At 37.8% G+C, this 20,877-nt stretch overlaps 1 protein-coding gene and 1 long non-coding RNA gene across 2 annotated transcripts in view; one reads left to right on the top strand and one right to left on the bottom strand.

Annotated features, from left to right (window-relative positions):
- The window catches only part of LOC135728161 (uncharacterized), a 9,930-nt gene extending 8,990 nt beyond the window's left edge, over nt 1-940 (top strand). Inside the window, exon 3 of the long non-coding RNA XR_010525419.2 lies at nt 806-940. This is a non-coding gene — a long non-coding RNA (uncharacterized lncRNA). The remainder of the gene's footprint in view (nt 1-805) is intronic.
- LOC135728159 (tumor necrosis factor receptor superfamily member 11B-like) overlaps nt 1-20,877 on the bottom strand; it is a 27,651-nt gene extending 6,774 nt beyond the window's left edge. The window contains exons 1-4 of the mRNA XM_065246284.2: nt 20,692-20,877; nt 12,977-13,340; nt 9,316-9,531; nt 756-980 (exon numbers count right to left, since the gene is read on the bottom strand). Of these exons, the coding sequence (XP_065102356.2) occupies nt 756-980; nt 9,316-9,531; nt 12,977-13,340; nt 20,692-20,760 (874 nt within the window). The 5' untranslated portion in view covers nt 20,761-20,877. The remainder of the gene's footprint in view (nt 1-755; nt 981-9,315; nt 9,532-12,976; nt 13,341-20,691) is intronic.

Here is a 20,877-nt window from a genome sequence, read left to right as displayed (position 1 = left end):
TGTAAAATTCCATTGATTTCTCTTGGAAGACTCATTGCTCGCTGATATATCACTCCGCCGCCGGGAAACAGAAAAGGGTCTGTTTACATGTGGTTGTAGTTTTTTCGCTCGGTTTCTCTCAGAAGAATTTTTTCCCATATTTGATGGCTCAGTGAACAGCTTTAGGTTTGAAGTTGAGCTCGTTTGTGACCTTCTATATTCTAGACACCGAGCGTACTTGTATGGCAAAGTGGTTGTCGCCATCAAGTGGTCGGGAGTGAGACTCAAATATAGAGCGTAAGTATATATGCGGTTGTGAGGTATCTGAAAAAATAGTTCCACTATAGCAAATTACACGGATTTAAATCATACATTGCGCCAATATATTTGTTTTTAATCATCAACGAACACCACGAACCACTCTGTGAGTAGTACAGTTTTGAAAACGAACGTTAAGTGTTGTTTTAATGACATGTTTGTGCATGGCCCTTGACTTCCATTCTGAAGCAGTCAAGAGACGCTTCTAAACAAGTCAAAAAGTCAAGACAGGACCCATTGTCAAAATTTCTGTGTCCATCACTGTACTTCATCCAAAACAAACCAAAAATGAGACTCAAAGTGTTAAATAGGGGAATTATCATTTAAGATGATCTCGCCTGTCTATTCAGTTCAGTTTGAAACTGAAAATGGCGATTCAAATTGAAACTGACTTTTGAATAGCTGGATTAAGCTCTGTCTTCTTGTTCCCGATATATGGCCCAAAGTGACTTGCTGACCTTGAATGATGCTGAAGAGCTTATCTTGGTCTTTATTTTGTTCCCTCCAGAGACGGAGCAGGTGCAGCGTCTGATGCTGAGGACTGCAGCTTTTCTTCAGCCGCTCAACGTTCTTCCAGTCCACCTTACGTCCTGGAAGACTCTCGGAGAGACGTTCCACGGAGATTGAGGCCAACGGAGGAGACGCCACAAACTGAAATATTGCTTCTTCGCATAACGTAATGTCTGGAAAAAGATGTAAGAGAGGTGTGTTGTATTACGCAAACGGTAGCAAAATAAACATCTCAAACAAATCACATCGTTCACATAAGGCCAAACTCAAAGTAAAACATGCAGTATTTGGCAGCTGCTTTAAGCCCTTAGGTTGTCACTTTTAATTCAGTGTATTTACATGTACATTTAAAGCGTTTTTGCCCTTGCATATCTTAAAAAAGGCATTTAAATTCACTCCACCCTAAGTGTAGATATTCAGGATTAAAGAACATGTCAGGTATCTGGTTTGAAGATTTAGGGTAAAGTGTATATAAGGTTATTAAAATAAAGGTCATGTAATGTAACCTAATGCAATTTATTACATTTTATTTCTTTTATTATCCACATTTACACCTACACACTTAACACTTGTTGACAGCATTTCCCACAGTAAAACTGTCATTAATTCCTTTGACATGATTTAATCTAAGGAAACAGGAAATACAAGAAACCTTTTTCTTGTGAGTCAATGAACAGAGATTGTTTCTATTTCGGCAGAGTGCCTCCAAGCATTTCCTGTAAGTCAGAGCGTAAGACTCACGTATCGTATTTTGTACTTAATTTCCCTTTCTATCAATAGAAACCGCTAAAAAGAAAAGGAAGGAAAAAAAACATTTTCTGAATAATAGCCAAAAGAATGTCAGAATCATTTTGACTCAGCTCCTCCAAAGAAACTCAACTTTTTGTGAGTCACCAAAAATTTACTCTGGTTCAAACTGCACATGGAGTCATAAGAAAAAAATGTTGTGAATAAACAAAAATTGTTTATCACATCATATGATGATGATCTGATGATACCACTGTTAAATGCTTTTGATATGACACTTTTAAACAGTCACATGTTGTCAAGGATTGAATAGAAATCTGTCATGCTGACATTCATTCTTTTTTAATTTTCTGAGGACACCCTGACCAACACACACACACAACACCCCACCCGAACTCTCGAATTTTCATACCCAAATGTTGACAGGTATGTTGATAGTACTATATATAATGTTCATTCAAATGGTAACAAATATTTTTAGTTTTCTAACAAACTAATATTAAAGCAACACCAAAGAGTTTTTTTTTTACCTTAAAATAACGTTTCCAAAAAAGTTTCAGTGGTTCATCCACTCAAAACAGGGTGAATGGCACTTTCACATTCGCTTTACAGCCCTCTATCGGCCAAAACCGCACTAAATAAGTTTCCAACCGTCGGGTAGTGGTCCTGTAGTTCGAGTGAAAACTACAAAAACTTGCTTTACGGCAGACCTACAATCCAATCAGAGCCAGCTATGCTGCAGTATTTATGACAGTGCTAATGAACAATTACGCTTCTAACCTGTAGGGGGAGCAAAGAGCAATAACTCTTTAGTGTTGCTTTAATATCTTTTCCTCAGAACCACCTCTTTAACTTTCTTGACACACCTCGTGTTGTCTTTGAATTGGATTACATTTTAATCCCCGTAGGCAAATTGTACATATTTTTACAACCGTTTTTATGATTTATGTTAACCAATTATGGATTCAAGGTTAACAAATGAAGTGGAAATATATTATCATGAATTACAAGAGAAACGTTAAAATATCACATGCATTGCATTGTGAGTAAGGCTGTTACCAATGAATTTAATTTCAAACAGTTATCCATCTACTGTATATATGATTTCCTGCTGAATCGATTCATTGTTTGGTTAAGGTCTGAATTTATAATACCAGTAATTGTTTTATTTAAACTTAATAAATAAGCGTCTTCTGGAGTTCTTCATTGAGTTTTTAAAAACATGCAAAGTAAGGAGACAATAGCTGGGTTTCCATCGAAACGTGAAGCAAATATTTTCAAAATGCACAAAAAGGAAAAACAAACCAATTAGTACACTTAGAAAATGGAGACAGGATTGCATTTAGTTACGATTAGGCAAGTTATACAGTAAATAAACTAGCAGTGCAGCTTGTAATTGCAAAACTGAAAGCTGTGCACAGATGAAGAAATGCAGAGTTTTTTGATGCAAGGTACCGGTAATTGCGACAACGTCGAGCCCCATATATGGGAAAAACAACTTCAGTGTTTTGCAACGGCAGCTGTGGGTTTAACGTTTGCTATGTCAGAATTTATTCGGCAAATGTGTTCCATCTCCCTTTATTCGCATTTACTTTTTGTACACATTTTTTTTTCACAACAATGTGAAACGCGGCGCACTGCTCTTTTCTAAGGTCAATTAAATAATGGCAGTGGGGTACGACTTGTGCTTTTACGGTTCTGTGTGATCGGCCCTAATACAGTCCTGTAAAGCAATATTACCCAAACATTGAGATGACAGACTTTACCTACAGTATTCTTTTCAGAACGTTCAAAACTGCATTTTAGATGCTGTGCAATGAGTTCTGTTAGCTGGTTAGTCCATTTATGCAGTCCAACGCTAAGTCACATCACTTTTAATGCACATCTAGGGATTTTTTTCAGATAAAGTGTTTCCACCATAGTTCATGCACATGTTTTCTAATTCGTATAATTGAGTCGGATACATTTTTTATCAGCTAAAGAAACAGTATGTAGGATTGTGGCCAAAACTGGTATTGCAATCACAAAACTTGTGGCTAAAACTGGTACTGCAATCACACAGCTGGTGGCCAATACACAAAATGACAACATAAACATCAGTTGAGGGCTGCAACTCCACTTTTTAAATGACAATATACTGGCCAGACCACTGTTGTCAGTGATATAAGTATTTGAAATGAAAATGATTTCTTAATGTCTAGTGACATATCAGGGCCATTTTATGATTAATTGATATAAAATTCTTACATACTGTTCCTTTAAGTTTTGGTAACACTTTACTTGAAGGGGTGTTCATAAGACTGACACGACACCTATTCATAATCATGACACGTGTCATGAACAAAAAGGAGATTTTATGCACATTTATGAGAATTGTCATTATTACAGTTGTCATAAATGTGCATAAAATCTCCTTCATGTTCATAGCACGACATGATTATGAATGTGTCATGTCAGTCTTACGAACACCCCTTCAAGTAAAGTCTTACCAAGTTTTGTTATGTTCATTTTAAGAATTTATGCACATCTTTGTGTTTCCATTGTGTTTTTTCTTCATAAAATGCTTCAAAATGAGCATAAAAATAGGTGAATGGAAACATAGCTAATGATGACAACCAGAAACTGGCTCATAATTACATGGACAATATTATGTCACAATTAAGTCAGAATTATTAGGCTCGACCGTACAGTAATTCGTGCCATGACGCATTTCACAACGTAATTTAGTGTGTCAACACATTGTTCTGGTGCAATTTGTGAAAGTTATTAGTTAATGAAAGGTTATAGTGAAAGGTTATACTTATTATGAAATGTATTTTTAGAAAACTGTGATTAGGCATGTCCTCTTAATTTTTGATGATTATGGTGATCCGTGAACTTTGGCTTGGTGAACATTTAATTTCATCAAGCATTTTTAATGCTTGTTAAGACAAGTTTTAACCAGTTCATATTACACAGCCTTTTCAAATGATTTTTATTGATGGAGCATATATACAGTGTATCTGAGGGCTATTATTATGACAAAATGAGACTCGTGTGAATCATCCGAGGGTATTTGGTATGACTAAACAAAAATCTTATCTTTCTAATACCATGGATATCACAAGAAATCAAATCTGTATGAAATGATATGACGTGTAAAATAGAGAAATATTTGTTTTCCAGATAACTTAATACTTAAGTTAATCTGTGCCAAAGTATGCAACATCTATTATATTCCCACACTGTCACACAAAAGGTAAAAAATGATACCTTTCTGTCGTTGGGATGGTCCCCTTAAAGGTTCATTTTTGTACTTTAATGGGTAGACTCTAAAAATGCTAGGTATGAACTTGGCTTGCTGTCCTTCGAAGGGAGCTCTGTACCTGAGCTCTGAGCCTTCAGAGAGAGCGAACCTCTCAAGCCCCAAGTTCAAGCCCCAAAAGAATGCTTGAGGGACAGCAAGTTGAGCAGGAGCCTGTGAGTAATTAAGCTGTGTAAGATTTAAGGATTAATACACCCCCCCCCCCCAAAAAAAAATAGGTAGAATAGCATCAAACCATTTCTTCTTCCTCTTATTAATTTACTACTGCGGTAGTGAGAGCGAAGATGAAATCACTGCTGTGGCAGAGATAGATTTGTACAGAAAAAGCTGTGCAAAATTTTGGCCCCTGCGGTAGTGCTAGCTTTATGAAATCACTAATCAAGTTATTCAGAAAAAGCTGTGCAAAATTTCAGCCTATGACTCCTAAAGGGAGTTAAAGGGAAATGCGCGGCCTGGGGCTCCTGTTGGAGCGAGGCTGAATCATTACTGCGGTAGTGCGAGCGTGATGAAATCACTAATGTGGCAGTGAGAAAGTTGTACAGAAAAAGCTGTGCAAATTTTGGATTATGACTTAGAGTTAGAGGGAACCACGCGGACTGGGGCTCCTGCGGAAGTGAGGCTGAATCACTACTGCAGTAGTGCAAGCGTCATGAATTCTGTAAAGATTTGTACAGAAAATAACTTTGGAAATTTCCTATTAATTTTGGTTAATAGGAAGTGCGCTGTCTGGGGCTTCGGAGCGAGCGGGATGAGATCCCTGCTTAGCCAGTGAGAAAAAAGGTTGCGGCAACTGTCAAATAAGAGGGCAATTGGCTGGGATCAGTACTATGGTAGTATGAGCAGGACAAAAATACTGCTGAAATCAATGCGTATGTGCAAAAGGCTGTTAGAGGCTGATTGGGGTCGATAATTAGCCAACATATTCATTAAATTTTTTTGTTGACAAAAAACCCGCACCTGCGGTCAGTCATTTTACGGGGGAAAATGTGGTGTTTCTCGATTGTTATAATACATACACTGTGAGATCAAAGTCTAAAGTCCTAGCATTTTTTTAGAGTGTACCCATTAAAGTACAAAATTGAACCTTTAAGGGGACCATCCCAACGACCGAAAGGTATAACTTTTTTACCTTTTGTGTACCTTTCCTCTGAAAGTTCAAAGACGTGATCCAATTAGCTTTGCAGCTAGCACGGCACTTTTTAATGCGCTTGAAATAGCATCTCTGAACACCCAGACAGTCTATCCTTTAAAACGCGGTACTTTTGCTACGTTTACGCCTTTCATTTACACTACACCACCGTTTTTGACCCTCATAAATGGATTCGTTCGCAAACGCTGCAGACCCTGTTTTAGCTTGAGTACTCAGACGTATGTTTGATTGGGTTTGAATATTGTTGTAATGTTGTTTATGTTTTGTTTAAATTTAGTAAGCTTATTACGAAAGATGGACTGTAATTTTGTAAAGGCCAATATGAAGGGAGAATTGTAAAGGTTCATACATTATTTTCGAGTTTAATTTAAGTTTTGTTTGCTGCTAAAATGAATTTCGTTTCGTATAATTTGTCTCTTAATTTTAATCGATGTTTTGTTAATAAGTTTTGTGAATAGAAATTAATAAAAAACAATAAATAAAAAAAACCGTTTAGCCAATTGCGCTTTTTGCTATTTCTGTGTTGTTGCTAGCGGAGGACGTGCACGGACCTTGCACACTTTTAAAAATTAACGTGATATAAATTTTTAATACTTTAGCCGGCCACACTTTTTTTGTCGAAGAACGCGTGTGAGGGAACACACACGCACTGAACAGCGACAGGTAAGGGAAGATAAGTTATTTGGTGTTTTTCTGAAGAATACGGTCAGTTCGTATGAAAATTTTCAAATGGACTATAAGATCATAAATATGAACTGCGAACAATGAACTATTATAAATATAACAGCGTGCAATGGCTGAAGAGGAACTCCCTACATTAAAGCAATAAGCATTTCTGTAGGTTAAAGCAATACTTCACCTCTTACTATGTTTGATTGAAGTTTGCATTTGCTGAAATTTATTTTTGCTTCAAGTTCGCTACTGTTTAGTACTGCTCACTTGAATGCCTTCTTTTTAAATCATAAAGACCTTTTTGTTTGGTTTATTACATCAACATTAACCTATTAATCATATAAACATGTTGTAGGAGGGAGCTAGAACAATATAAGACTTTCCCAAACAAATTTTTATAGGTTCAAAAATAGTCTCTGTTGTAGTTGCCGGCAAAGGATCCAGGTATGAATTTTTGTCAATATCGCACACCCCTAGGCTGCATAAATGCGCAAAGGTAAGCTATTATTAGAGGAATAAGTTATTTTACACTTTTATGCGCATGCCCAGTTACGTGATTGGTCATGTTTCATGCGTTTATGGTCGTGTATAGTGTGGATGAAGATTCTTTTTAAAATGCCAGTATAGACGGTTTCATCAGACGCACGTGAAACACGTCTGGATCTGAACTTTACGTCCGGTTTCGTTTTTTTAATGGTCTGACTAGTTGCTTAACTGATCTCTTGAACAAATTCCTCGTCGAAAATAACAAATGTTTTGGTTTACTAGGTAATCTATGTGTTGTTTTTTTTGCTTGTTATATAAATAAACTACGTTTAAAGTAATTTGTTGTTATTTATTATTAGCGGAGTTTACCGGAAGTTACGTGCGGACCGCGACAGTTGTTATGTTTATGTTGTTACTGCTGAAACCGTCTATAAACTAGGATCGTTTTCATTTTAAAATGCCGTTTAAAAACGCAAATGCTCTAATGTAAACAGGGCCTAAGGATCTGAAGCTCTGGAAAAAAAATCTGGTGAGTAAACATCTCATAAAAACCTGGCATAAAAATTCCAGGCAGCGTGACGACCAATTGCCCTGCTGCCAGCTAGCCGCTTTATTGCTTTTATGAACCAAAGTCAGAATTTCCGAATTTGGCATTCAATAGAAAAATCATCAATCAGTTTCACGAGCAAAGCATTCGCGTGTTTAAGGTTTTACTGGTTTGTCTGTAGATCCCTACTGCGGTAGAGATCACAACAAAACGGCCAAAAGATCGGCGTTTTAAATCATACTTAACCGACCTCAAGGTGAGTCTGTCTAGCAGGCAAGCCTGTAACATATCTCTTTGATCGATCCATGCAATACAATGCATATAGCCTACTATTCAATATATATATATATAGGCTATTGTCTTATATTTGTATAGAATGTACCACTGGATGAGGAAATAATGACAAACCGATTTCAGCTTTGTTTGTAAATTATGTTTAGTATACCTGTAAAGGTACAAAACAGAACTTTAGGGTACCATCCCAGCTACAGAAAAGGTACAGTTTTGCACCTTTTGGTACCATTCCCTTACAGAAAAACCACATGAATTTCACATCAAACCGCATCAATTTCACATGTGAAATGTGTGTTTTTGGAACATTTTTGTGTGATCACATGTGTATAATGTGGTGACAATTTTTGACATGTGCACAATATGTCACCGCATGTCATCCACTGATTCACACAAATGTGACTTTTCTGTGAGGGTTTTTTTCTGACAGTATATTGTTTGTACTTTTCCTATACATTGATCACGTAGAATCTATTGAAATCTTGTGAAACCCCAGGTAAGGGGTTTATGGATTGTGATTTACTGTTTCTACAGAAAATCATCCTACATAATGTAAAAAACCTTCTGTGAAAATATAACCTTGATATATTTAATATTGACTGAGCAAGATCATGTCAAAGATTAAAATCAATGACTAAAATCAAATTTTTTCATAATCTCAAAATTAGATTATGAAACTTGAATTTCACAGACAGGGTCACAAATTCAGTTCAATTATCGGCAGGGGCGCCACTAGCAATTTTGGGCCCTAAGGAAGGATTTGAGGTTGGGCCCCCTATCACATCCATTTTGCATCAAAATGCAAGCCAACCTAGCTATCATAAAAATCTTTGTCTGCAATTTAATAATACATACCTATTACTTTTGCTTTTAATGTAGCTATAAGATGATTTATTGCGCAAATGTCAATTTAATAGAAAAATACAATACAGTAATCAATTATAAAAATTTACCATTAGGTAACTTTCTGTGGTAGGCTTTAACTGCAGCTAACATTACAGCAAAAGGAAGCTCTGTGAATAAATTGTATATAAAGTTAACGTTTAAGTACTGGGTAATTGTTTGCCAGAAAGTCATAAACAAACCATATCTTTGTTGTATTAATAAGTCTTTGGAAGTTAAATGTATATTTTCTATCACATTACTACTATTACTAATAAGAATGATCTGTGGGGGCCTCAAAAGTGTGTGCCCCCCAGTTGTGCCTGATAATTAATGTAACCCATTAATTAGAGATAAAAGCATTGAGTGATGCGCTCAGATTATCTTTAATCCTCAAGATGTGATATTGTTGACCGTACTGAATCTTACCTATTTTACACTCTATGTGCTGATGGAAGCAGTCAAAGCTCGACTCTTTACTGTCCGCCTCACACAGCGTGTCCTGGGTGGCTGTGCCTGATCTGAAGGTTTTTAATCCAATCGCACTGCAGTCCCTGTGGGGTATGCAGGGATCTGTAGATGATGATGTGCTGGAGAAATAACCCTGAGGACACCTCTCACATTCAGTGTCTCTCTCTGGAGTCCCTGTAGGACGATATATATATACACACATTATGCACAGCTATATTATTTACATAATATTTTTTACAATATTCAATGTCTAAGTAACTTTATTTTGCGTGCAGAGCAGATATGCATTTATTGCATTCATCTGAAAACAGGATTATCTTATCTTTCACACTTCATCCATCTAATACGGAATCATAAAAAGATTATGTGAAACTACTGTAGCAAATGATTTTGAACATGCCTAAAGGTCTTTCCAGTAAAACTAAACTACTGCTCAATTACTTTAAATAAGAAACAGGTACACTATAAGTTATTTCCCTTTTTTGTAACTAAAGAGAACTTTATGGTCTCCCACACTGTCATAAGTGAATAGCATCTAATATAACACAAACACCCACACAGTGAAGTATATACAGTAATGCTTAGGAAGTGGCACATTTCTGACGGATTCAACGTATTTAATTTTTAGGTGAGTCACTTCATGGATAAATGTCATTCACATGAGACACAATACACAAAACGAGTCACATGTGTAGGTCAAGAATGAGTCAGATCTATAAATGACAAGGCAAAATTTGACCAACAGTATAAGTCATCAGGTAGGAGTTTAAATACAGGGAATTTGGCTAAATATGTACTGTACATTTTTTTAACAAAATGTGGGAAGTCAGACAATTGGAGAAAGTCTAAGGGGTGGTTGATCGTCCAAACAAATATCTGAGTGGTTGCCAGGTGGTTCCTTATGAGATCACGCCAAAAGAGTCCACCCAAATCTCCATGACATCCTGGACACTATATGGTATTTTCTACCCATTTTTATTATCCACCAGGCAAAAACAGTTAAATTTGTAGTTTTTTAGTTTAAATACCTATGCAATATTTGTTAAAGTTTTAATTCTTTTATTATTTTCCATTCTTTGATTTTCCATACCAATACAAATTTCAGAAATTTCACATGCACAAAAAACAAATGTCACATATCTATAATGCTGTTTCTTCCTCATAAACCGCATACCCTGAATAAAAAATTAAAATAAAATAAATATTAAATGTTATTTTAGTAGTCCTGTGGGCAAAAATGGGCCGACTGATTCAAGCTGATAGAAGAACCACTCGTTATAACCGAGGTATGCAGCAAAGCATTTGTGAAGCCACAACACGCACAACCTTGAGGCAGATGGACTACAACAGCAGAAGACCCCACCGGGTACCACTCATCTCCACTACAAATAGGAAAAAGAGGCTACAATTTGAACAAGCTCACAAAAATTGGACAGTTGAAGACTGGAACAATTTTGCCTGGTCTGATGAGTCTCGATTTCTGTTGAGACATTCAGAATGACATGGATCCATCATGCCTTGTTACCACTGTGCATGCTGGTGGTGTAATGGTGTGGGATGTTTTCTTGGCACACTTAAGGCCCCTTAGTGCAATTGGGCATCGATTAAATGCCACGGCCTACCTGAGCATTGTTTCTGACCATGTCCATCCCTGTATGACCACCATGTACCCATCCTCTGATGGCTACTTCCAGCAGGATAATGCACCATATCAAGCTCAAATCATTTTAAATTGGTTTCTTGAACATTACAATGAGTTCACTGTATTAAAATTGCCCCCACAGTCACCAGATCTCAACCCAGCAGAGCATCTTTAGGATGTGGTGGAACGGGAGCTTCGTGCCCACAAATCTCAATCAACTGCATGATGCTATCCTATCAATATGGGCCAACATTTCTAAAGAATGCTTTCAGCACCTTGTTGAATTAATGCAACGTAGATTTAAGGCAGCTCTGAAGGCGAAAGGGGGTCAAACACATTATGAGTATGGTGTTCCTAATAATCCTTTAGGTGAGTGTATATTAGAGTCAGAAGTTTTTACTGCAATGTCACATCCAAAACACTGGAATTGCCCAAATAGAAAATTATGAGGTATCTTTCATGTAGCAAAAAAGGTATGGGATTATTTATTTCAATAATTTAATTTAATTTAATAATTTGGGTTAAGGCTTTGTTCAAACCCCCTGAGCAAGCACCACCATCAAGTCAGCATGCTCAGGTTTGCTTTTGTGTAGAAGTTTTAAAAAGTTTTTTTTTTTTACAAATATTCAATAAGGCCACTTTGTTATAGACAACATGCCCAAAACATTAAACTCTTGAAGAAATAAAGAGTTTTTGATCTGTCTATCAATCAATAAGTGGCTTATGAAGGATCAGCAGCAAGAAGTGAACCTCTGAGAGATGAATCTCTGTCGCCATCTTTTGGTGAAAGCACATTATTCTTAACAAAACACCCTGATTCACATTTCACCAAAAACATATTAAACGTATAAAAATATACCTCACAATGCATCTGGGACACTATCCGATAAGTACATTTCCTCTAGATTCTTTCAATACCTAAACTTTACCGAAAATGCACTGGAAGACAAATGAGACCCGAAATCCTGCCACACCATTTGGTTGTGGAAACCCATTCTCGGTTATCTTAATATCATGAGGTTTTGGCCAGTGAATTCCCACTTAGGATGTGGTATTTCTGGACTTTCAAGCCAACAATTCACTCAGATAACTGAGGAATAACACTTGATTTAATTAAAAACACCCACACATTCTAAGAGCGTGAACGTCTGGGTGGAGAGGCCAATGTGATGATAACCATTTCTGTTATTCTGTATAATAAACACCACTGTCAGTGGTAACAGAGAAAAGTGATTACTTCCACCCGGACAGCTGGAAGCAAGCCACCGCCGGACTTTCACACCGACACAACGTCCACATGCCCTGACAACACGCACACACGCCGCCAAGCGAAGGCTTAGGGGAAGTATCACCTCACTGCTGATGTATGTCTCTTCCTAATAAATGTGTTTTCTTAACCTAGAAGCTGGCTAGATGAATATATAACTGGACTGAAATGGTGCAAACAGGGAATATGAGAGCATTGTGGTTGTAATTCAGGGTCAGCTGACTGATTCAGAAAAACCTCTCGGGTTTCAAATCTTCCCGATATTCGTAATTGAAATGGACTGAGGTGGCCACAGGAAGTAAGCTCTTCTCACAGTGTGTGAAACTGAAATTGGTACCTGAGAACCAAGCAACTAGTACGTGTCAGATCGGAAAGTGACGTGTTAAAACACACATTGTGGAAACATTCAGGTTTAAAAATTTTAGTTTCCAGCACCACCGACTGGTGGGTCACAGGTGGTCTGTTCTCAAAGGGTCATGGCGAAAGGGTGAGCAACTACGCTGGTACTTAGAGTACTTAGAGCTACTAAATGGATACATATATGTAAATGCTACATATTAGGACCTTTTACCCCAGTTACATCTATGGACCGAATTTGGACAATGCTAAATGTTAATAATGAAATGCAACTATTTGTACTATTGTGCATAGCAAAACGAACAAGTATATGACCATTTAAAACAGCATGCTGTATATAACAATAAGCTTACCCTGCACGGTGACGCCATAGCCGGGCGGACAGGTGGTGTGTCGGACACAAAACTCCACTACCAGGTAATACCCTGGTATACATTCACAGACCCGGTCGTGGGTGCTGTTACACTCTCTTCTCACCATCTGCCTTTCCTTGCAGACGGACGTGCAGTGTTGACAGCTGTCTCCCCAGTGCCAATGCTCTGCAAAGCGTTTCTCCGGACATGGGGCGCATATGGTGGGCTCCCTCATGCTGCAGTGGCGCTCCACGGCCGTTCCGGGTGGACACTGGTCACAAAGCAGCATCTTAGAGGTATCAGGGTCCTTGTGCCGGTATTTGGGTACTTCATGGTAGGCCCAGGCAAAAGACACGGCGAAGAGCTGAGAACAAGAAGATGATTTTTGGATGTAAAATATATGCTAAAACATTTTAAGCGGGAAATGTTATGTTTAACAATATTTGGAAATGTTTGTTTTAAAAATTTAAGACGTTTTGCAGAATTAACATGACCCATTGACTTTCATAGTAGGAAAACCAAATACTTTGGAAGTCAGGGGGTACTGTCAGCTGTGTGCTTACCATCAATTACCAAAATATCTACTTTTGTGATCAACAGAATAAAAAAACTCATACAGGTTTGTAACAACATGAGGGTGAGTAAATGATGACCGAATTTTCATTTTTGGGTGAACTATCCCTTAAATTCAACACTTAAAGCAATACTCCAGCCAAATATCAAAATTATCCCATGATTTTCTTACACTGAAGCTATCCGAGATACATCTTTTATGATATATGATCATCCATACAGTCCATACAATGGGTTAATAAAGATCTTTTTGGGTAATGTAAGAAAAATATCCATGTTTTAAACTTTAAAAACTTTAATACCTAGCTTCCGGTAACGGCGGCATCTTAGACTTTAGCATAGAGTTTTAGCGTAGTGAGCGCTCGTTGCCATGGGCTACGTTAAGCAATGACTCTCGTGAAACACAGTTAATCGGATAGCTAGTTATTATAGTTTATATGGATTTTTTAAATATGGATACAGGGTTTCCCGCAGAAAATTTGTTAGTTAAGGTGGTAGGGTTGTGCAGGTGGGCGGGTCGGGGGCGTGGCAATCAAAGGGGCAGGGCATACGCATCATGATGAAAATATTTTTAATTAAAACACTCAAATAAAACAAAAATTTTGAAGAAACTATGACAGAAAATTAACAAATACTAGATTATTAATGAATTAAATGTTTTATCAACAGGCTAGTTATCCTCCAGACATTGACGGACCATGTCTTTCTCTCATTTCGGCCATGTGGCGCGTGCCCGCTCGCAGTGTGAACGCGTCCATGCTATTCTCCGAGTTGCACTTGATGGCCTTTTGTGCAGCGAATTTTTTTTTGGACGACCTTGTTAAGGTGGTAGGGTATCCCAGCTTAGGTGGGCCGCCCAAACTGAAAAGTGCTGCGGGAAACCCTGGGATATTTTTCTTACAAAATGTCAGAAGACCTTTATGAACCCCTTCAAGCTGTTTGGATTACCTCTGTGAAGGATGGATGGCCTTTTTTGGGGTTTAAAGTCAAAAGTTGTTCCCTGATCCCTGTTTTCTACCATTAAAAAGTGTGGAAGAGCAAGGACATTTACTAAAATAACTCCAAATGTGTTCGTCTGAAAGATGATGTGTGTCTTGGATTGCTTTTGATATTTGGCTGCAGTATCACTTTAAGTTCTGACCCTTTATCCATTATTAAAAAAATGGATACTATATGGAGCACTCAAATACATTTTTGTACCAGCCGTACTTTTAAAAGTTTAAAAATATAGATTTTTAGGGTGGGCTGATACAAAATTTAGTCTGTATCTCCGATATCTGTACAGATTAGCATGCCACCTTAAAACTAGTCCATAAAGCTATTTTACAATATCCACCATGCCCGCACGTACTGTATTATAACAACTAGCCAACATTTGCCCACCATAAAGCATAGGTTTTATATACAGTATATGTCGAACGTCAAATGACCCCACTAAAAACTGATCTCACTCGTTTCCAGAAAAGAGTTTTGTTTGCATACTACTTTTATTTTATTATCTGTATGTTTGTGAGAAGAAAACCAATGCTGCATCCAAATTCGCCTACTACAGTACTTATACTATGCCCTAAAATAGGCTATGTTTTTGCTATGGGGAAGTATAGTGTACAGCAAAAGAGGATGCAAGTAATGTGACATTCTAGCACGTAATCAAAGTTAACACTGTTGCCTAGACAACACTTTGATTGTTAACAACAATAACACACATCCTGCATTTCAGCTTTTACAATCATTATTTGTATTTCTTATGTAATGTTAACTATATTTCTGAATCAATGAAGCATCACATATCTGATTTCTTAATTCTGCGCAGCATCACTAAACTCCTCCCTCTCGCAGTGAGTTGTGGGTAGTATCAGCTGTTAAAGGGATAGTTCACCCAAAAATGAAAATTCTGTCATCATTTACTCACTTTCATGTTGTTACAAACCTGTATACATTTGTTTATTCTGATGAACACAAAGGAAGATATTTTGAGGAATATTTATAACCAAACCCATCAGAAGCCCCGTTGACTTCCAAAGTAAGATAAAAGAATACTATAGAAGTCAATGGGAATTCTGATCGGTGAACTATTCCTTTAAGGATCTGCACTTGAATTTTGACCAAATATAGTACACCACCCATGTACTGTAAGGCTATTCATTCCAACATGTTTAGTCATTGTTTAAAATGTAAACCAAGCCAAGCTAATATAAAAAATATGTAATAAATAAATATTAAAATTGAGACTATTAATAGAATGTGCTTTGGCGGGCACCACGTTTGAGACCCCTGATTTAGGACATGTACGGAAAGTAGGCGAACTCGACCATAAAAGCCTACCCGCGACCTGAAGCGGACGCAACGTGACGTGTATAACAAAATACGGCAGTCTGTTGCACAAAACCCCTATGGGCTGTGAAGATGCACTTATTGTTTATGTTACGCTGACATCTAGTGGTATAACACAAAACCAAAAGTTGCCAGCTTCTGATTCCGTTGTCAAAATGCACGATTATTCACCATCCAACAACAGATGGGTTACGGAAACGTATTTAGCTAATTATGTGAATTTATCATGTTTACTTGGTACTGGAAAAAGTAATCCGATTACGTTGCGTGCAATGTTTGGAACTTTTCACAGTCACCCCCAAAGCTGTTGACAGAGCGCGAAAGCCGCATATAGCTTAAATCTCCTCCGCAAAGCATCAGCGGAGAGTAATTTTCTCTGGGGACTTCCCTCTTACACGGCTGCCATGACAAACAATACGCTCCGGATATCTCTCAGCATAGACTGACTGCTTTTGGCACTTGTCAAGTAAGCAAGATTCACAAGCATTGAAAGAAAAAGAGAGAGAGAGAGTCGAGAGAGAGAGGATGCCAAGCTTCCCATAAATTCTCCACTGAGTCTCCAGACCAAACATTGTTTTCTCCTCAGCAGGTGGTGGAGCTTAGTGAGGAAATCATTAAGTCCATTTACTCATTTTTTAGCACGCTGAATGACACAGATGTACAATGGAAAAGCCAGTGAACTTTTCGCCTTTTGGCTCCGTGGGCAAGGTTGCCATTTGACGAAGAAGAATACAGCGCACTAACCCGAAATTACATACTAATATAGAGCCTCTGACAGTAGTAATTACACCACTGAAATCATCTGAAAGAAACTCACAAGGATGAATCCATTGACCTTGAACCGGTACTCAATTCAAATGCTTGATCTCAAGGTACGCTGCATTTATCTCAGATGGACGTACTGTTGGGTGCTTTTCAGTACAGAAACTCCCTGGTTTCGGGGAACGTTTGCAATTGCAAAACATGATACTGAAAGTAGGATGCCAAAGGGTCCAAGACTGATGAAAGACCATTCGACATGCATCTACATACCTAATAAATGAGAAAGTGTGTGTGTGTGTGTGTGTGTACACCACAGAATGACTAATTCTGCAATCATCACTAACTATTTCTAAGAAACAAGCTTGTAAAAAGTTATTTGAGTAAAACTGAAGTGGGACCGGATCGCATGCCGCTGCCAAGCACAGGTGGTCTCCAAGGCAAGGCCTTCCTAATTAAATTATAGGGTTACATCATTCAGACCTACATCGCTGTAGAACTCGCACCATGACTGGCTGTCTCCGGCCCTGTGGGCTATCCGTTCTCCGTCTGGGAGTCCTGGCATGACACAAGCCTGTGGTTCTCCTTACATCCTCATCATAAAGCCATCAGCATCGTGCACATTCACAGACAAGAGCAGGTTTACCTACCGGGTTTATTGCAAATGAGCTGCAGCGCCGGATACACGATAGCACGAGTTAACTGGGCCACCAACAACTTATGTCTGCTAGACACAATTTGGTGAGAGGGCTTTATAACATGTTCAGTTTCATCAGCGTCAACATTATATCAGTTTCAACAATACAAAATATTCCTCTAGTTTGCCGTAAATCAAAAAAGCTTCAATATGAATGAATTTAGAGCAGTGGTCCTGATCTGCTGGGTGGCAACCCAAAAATGAGTCAGAGGTCTGTTTTGGTTAAATGATGCTTAATGTAATAACAAAATGGATAAACAAAAGATTTCTTATTTTATATTCAAAGATCAAACTCAATGCAACTTCTTAGAAGCAGTGAAATTGTTACAGATGCCAGCATGGACAAAACCTGCCATCATTAACAAAGTGATATTCTAAAGCAAAACCAGGTATGAAACCAAAATTTTTGTATCTTTAATGAGATACTGGGTTATTTTTTACCCATGTTGGGTAAATATTGGACAAAACACATGCTGGGCTCAAAATGACCCAGTTGTTATGGAACAATGGGTTAGCAGTTAGGTTAAAAGAACCCAGCATTGTATCACTTTTAACCCAGATGTGTGTTCTGTCCAATATTTACCCAACCATTTTTGTGTCTTTAATGAAATATTGGGTTATTTTTTACCCATGTTGGGTAAATATTGGACAAAACACATTCTATGCTCAAAATGACCCAGTTGATGTGGAACAATGGGTTAGCAGTTGGGTTAAAAGAACCCAGCATTGGATCGCTTTTAACCCAGATGTGTCTTCTGTCCGATATTTACCCAACCATTTTTCTGTCTTTAATGAGATATTGGGTTATTTTTTCACCCATGTTGGGTAAATATTGGACAAAACACATGCTGGGCTCAAAATGACCCAGTTGTTATGGAACAATGGGTTAGCAGTTGGGTTAAAAGAACCCAGCATTGGATCACTTTTAACCCAGATGTGTGTTCTGTCCAATATTTACCCAACAATTTTTGTGTCTTTTATGAGATATTGGGTTATTTTTTACCCATGTCGGGTAAATATTGGACAAAACACATGCTGGGCTCAATATGGCCCAGTTGTTATGGAACCATGGGTTAGCAGTTGGGTTAATAGAACCCAGCATTGGATCACTTTTAACCCAGATGTGTGTTCTGTCCAATATTTACCCAACCATTTTTGTATCTTTAATGAGATATTGGGTTATTTTTTACCCATGTTGGGTAAATATTGGACAAAACACATGCTGGGCTCAAAATGACCCAGTTGTTATGGAACCATGGGTTAGCAGTTGGGTTAATAGAACCCAGCATTGGATCACTTTTAACCCAGATGTGTGTTCTGTCCAATATTTACCCAACATGGGTCAAAAATAACCCAGTTATTTTTAGAGTGAAGGTATACTGTTAGACAAAATTTTCAATGTATGTACCCCAGCCCTCATTGGGCAGAAAAGGTCCTAATATGTACAGTACTATTAGGTACAGATATATATACATTTGGTACCAATATGAGATACTATATAAGCTCTCTTTGGTACCATGTACATCTGTTGTACTAATATGAACTCTTTACGTCAGTGGTTCTCAAACGTTTTCATTCAAGGGCCCCCAAAACAATATTTGAATCCCCCCTGCCTCTCACTCACTTTATTTCTATACCCAATATAATGTTTTAGATCTTGGCAAAGGCTGTATATTTTATTGTGAACATTAAAACAAAAACAAGCAAACTGACCTAACAGAAAAAAACAGAGCTTGCAATACAAGTGCTGGTATAAAAGAGGAAGTTCACACTTGTACTTCCTTTCACAATTATTTGTTTCTGACTGAACAAACGCCGCCGCTTCATATCTTGTTTAATATATCCAAGGCCTTTCTAATCTCATAGACGGGTAAAAACAAATCATGCTGGTTTGAAGGACTACCTCTTTTTTTGTGTGTGTCCCCTCGAGGTGATATTAACATCCAAACAGACAGATGCATTTAGGGAAGTACTTCTACTTTCACTCTCTCCAGATAACAGCTCAACTGTTTCCATATCAAACTCCGGCTTAACCATCATTCTTACTCTAAAGAGAATCTCGATGGAAACACACGTGGCCCGTAAACAACGATCTTTCCAGAAAAGAAAAAATGAAACGCATGGAAAGTCTATAGACAGTAGGTTTTGATAATTATCTCTCTGACATGGATTCATGCAAATATTTGAGGACCGTGTTGCCAACATGCAAAGCGCATCACAAAAAAAGACAGCTCTTATAGGTCACATCTCTACATCAAAAGACTGACACATACAACATGAAAGACACCACGTCCATCAACCATGCATATAAGATCATATAAAAAGTTTACTTAACTTATATTTTAATATACATTCTGTAATATTCCTCCTCATGTTGTTGTAAACCTGTATGAGTTTCTTTTTTCTGATGAACACAAAAGAAGATATTTTGATAAATGATGATACACACACAGCTGATGGTACCCATTAACTTCCATAGTAGGAAAAACAAATATGATGGAAGTCAATGGTTACAATCAGGTGTGTGCTTACAATCATTTATCAAAATATCTTCTTCATCATTTATCACAATACTTCCATAATATTTGTTTTCCTACTATGGAAGTCAATGGTTACAAGCTGTGTGCTTACCATCATTTATCAAAATATCTTCTCGTGTTCATAAGATAAAAGAAATTCATACAGATTTACAACAACATGAAGATGACAAAATTATGACAAAATTTTAATTTTTGGGTGAACTATCCCTTTAAATACTCATATTATAAATGAGCACCTTGTATCTAATACCTTGTAAAATATACCTACATTTTTGTAAGCTTTTTAACTTAGGCTATATATAAACCGTGCGTCACAGCGTTCTCTATTAGGCTGTGACATTTTCACAGAAACCAACTTTCATGCAAATGTTTCAGGACAGTCAACAATAAACAACATCATCACATACAGCCAAATATTCAATCTGCTTAAAATACATTTGCATAACACATAAACAGCTCTCCAAACTATAGTCTAGCTGCCATGCAACGTTTCTGAGCATCTCAATAGTAGGCTAATGTTTGATTTTTGGCGCGGTTTTACTCTGTAAATGCGCGCCTGTGATGCGCAGTCAAGCACGCAGCTGAAGAGGATCTGAAATTTTAAATCGTTTCGATAAGCTCAAGCGCGAATATTTTCGCGGGAAATGAACGAGAGGCGCTTCGTCACCTGCGCGTCTTGACAGGACCGATGAAGGTAAAGCACCAGCACCAAACGGTTTTGGAAACAATGATTCTGCGTAATCGTTTTAATAGGCATCATAAAATGACACTAAAGAGATGAGGTGCAGAAAGAAACAGATCATCATACTCACCACGTGTAATTTCACTGCTGTCGGTGGAGGCATATTCAGCACGCGCATAAGTCTCGCAAAAGTCCGCATGGACACGAGCGTTTCCACACTTATAGTTTAAGGGATAAGGTCAGAATGTGCCCACCCACTTTATGGCATTGCCTTCCATCCTTTGGCTGTCTGAGGGAAAAAAAAATCATTACCTGC

The sequence above is a fragment of the Paramisgurnus dabryanus genome, chromosome 13 (assembly GCF_030506205.2).
Source record: "Paramisgurnus dabryanus chromosome 13, PD_genome_1.1, whole genome shotgun sequence".
Lineage (NCBI taxonomy): Eukaryota > Metazoa > Chordata > Actinopteri > Cypriniformes > Cobitidae > Paramisgurnus > Paramisgurnus dabryanus.
The sequence above is the reverse complement of the archived record's forward strand: the minus strand, read 5'-3'. Positions and strand labels throughout refer to the sequence as shown.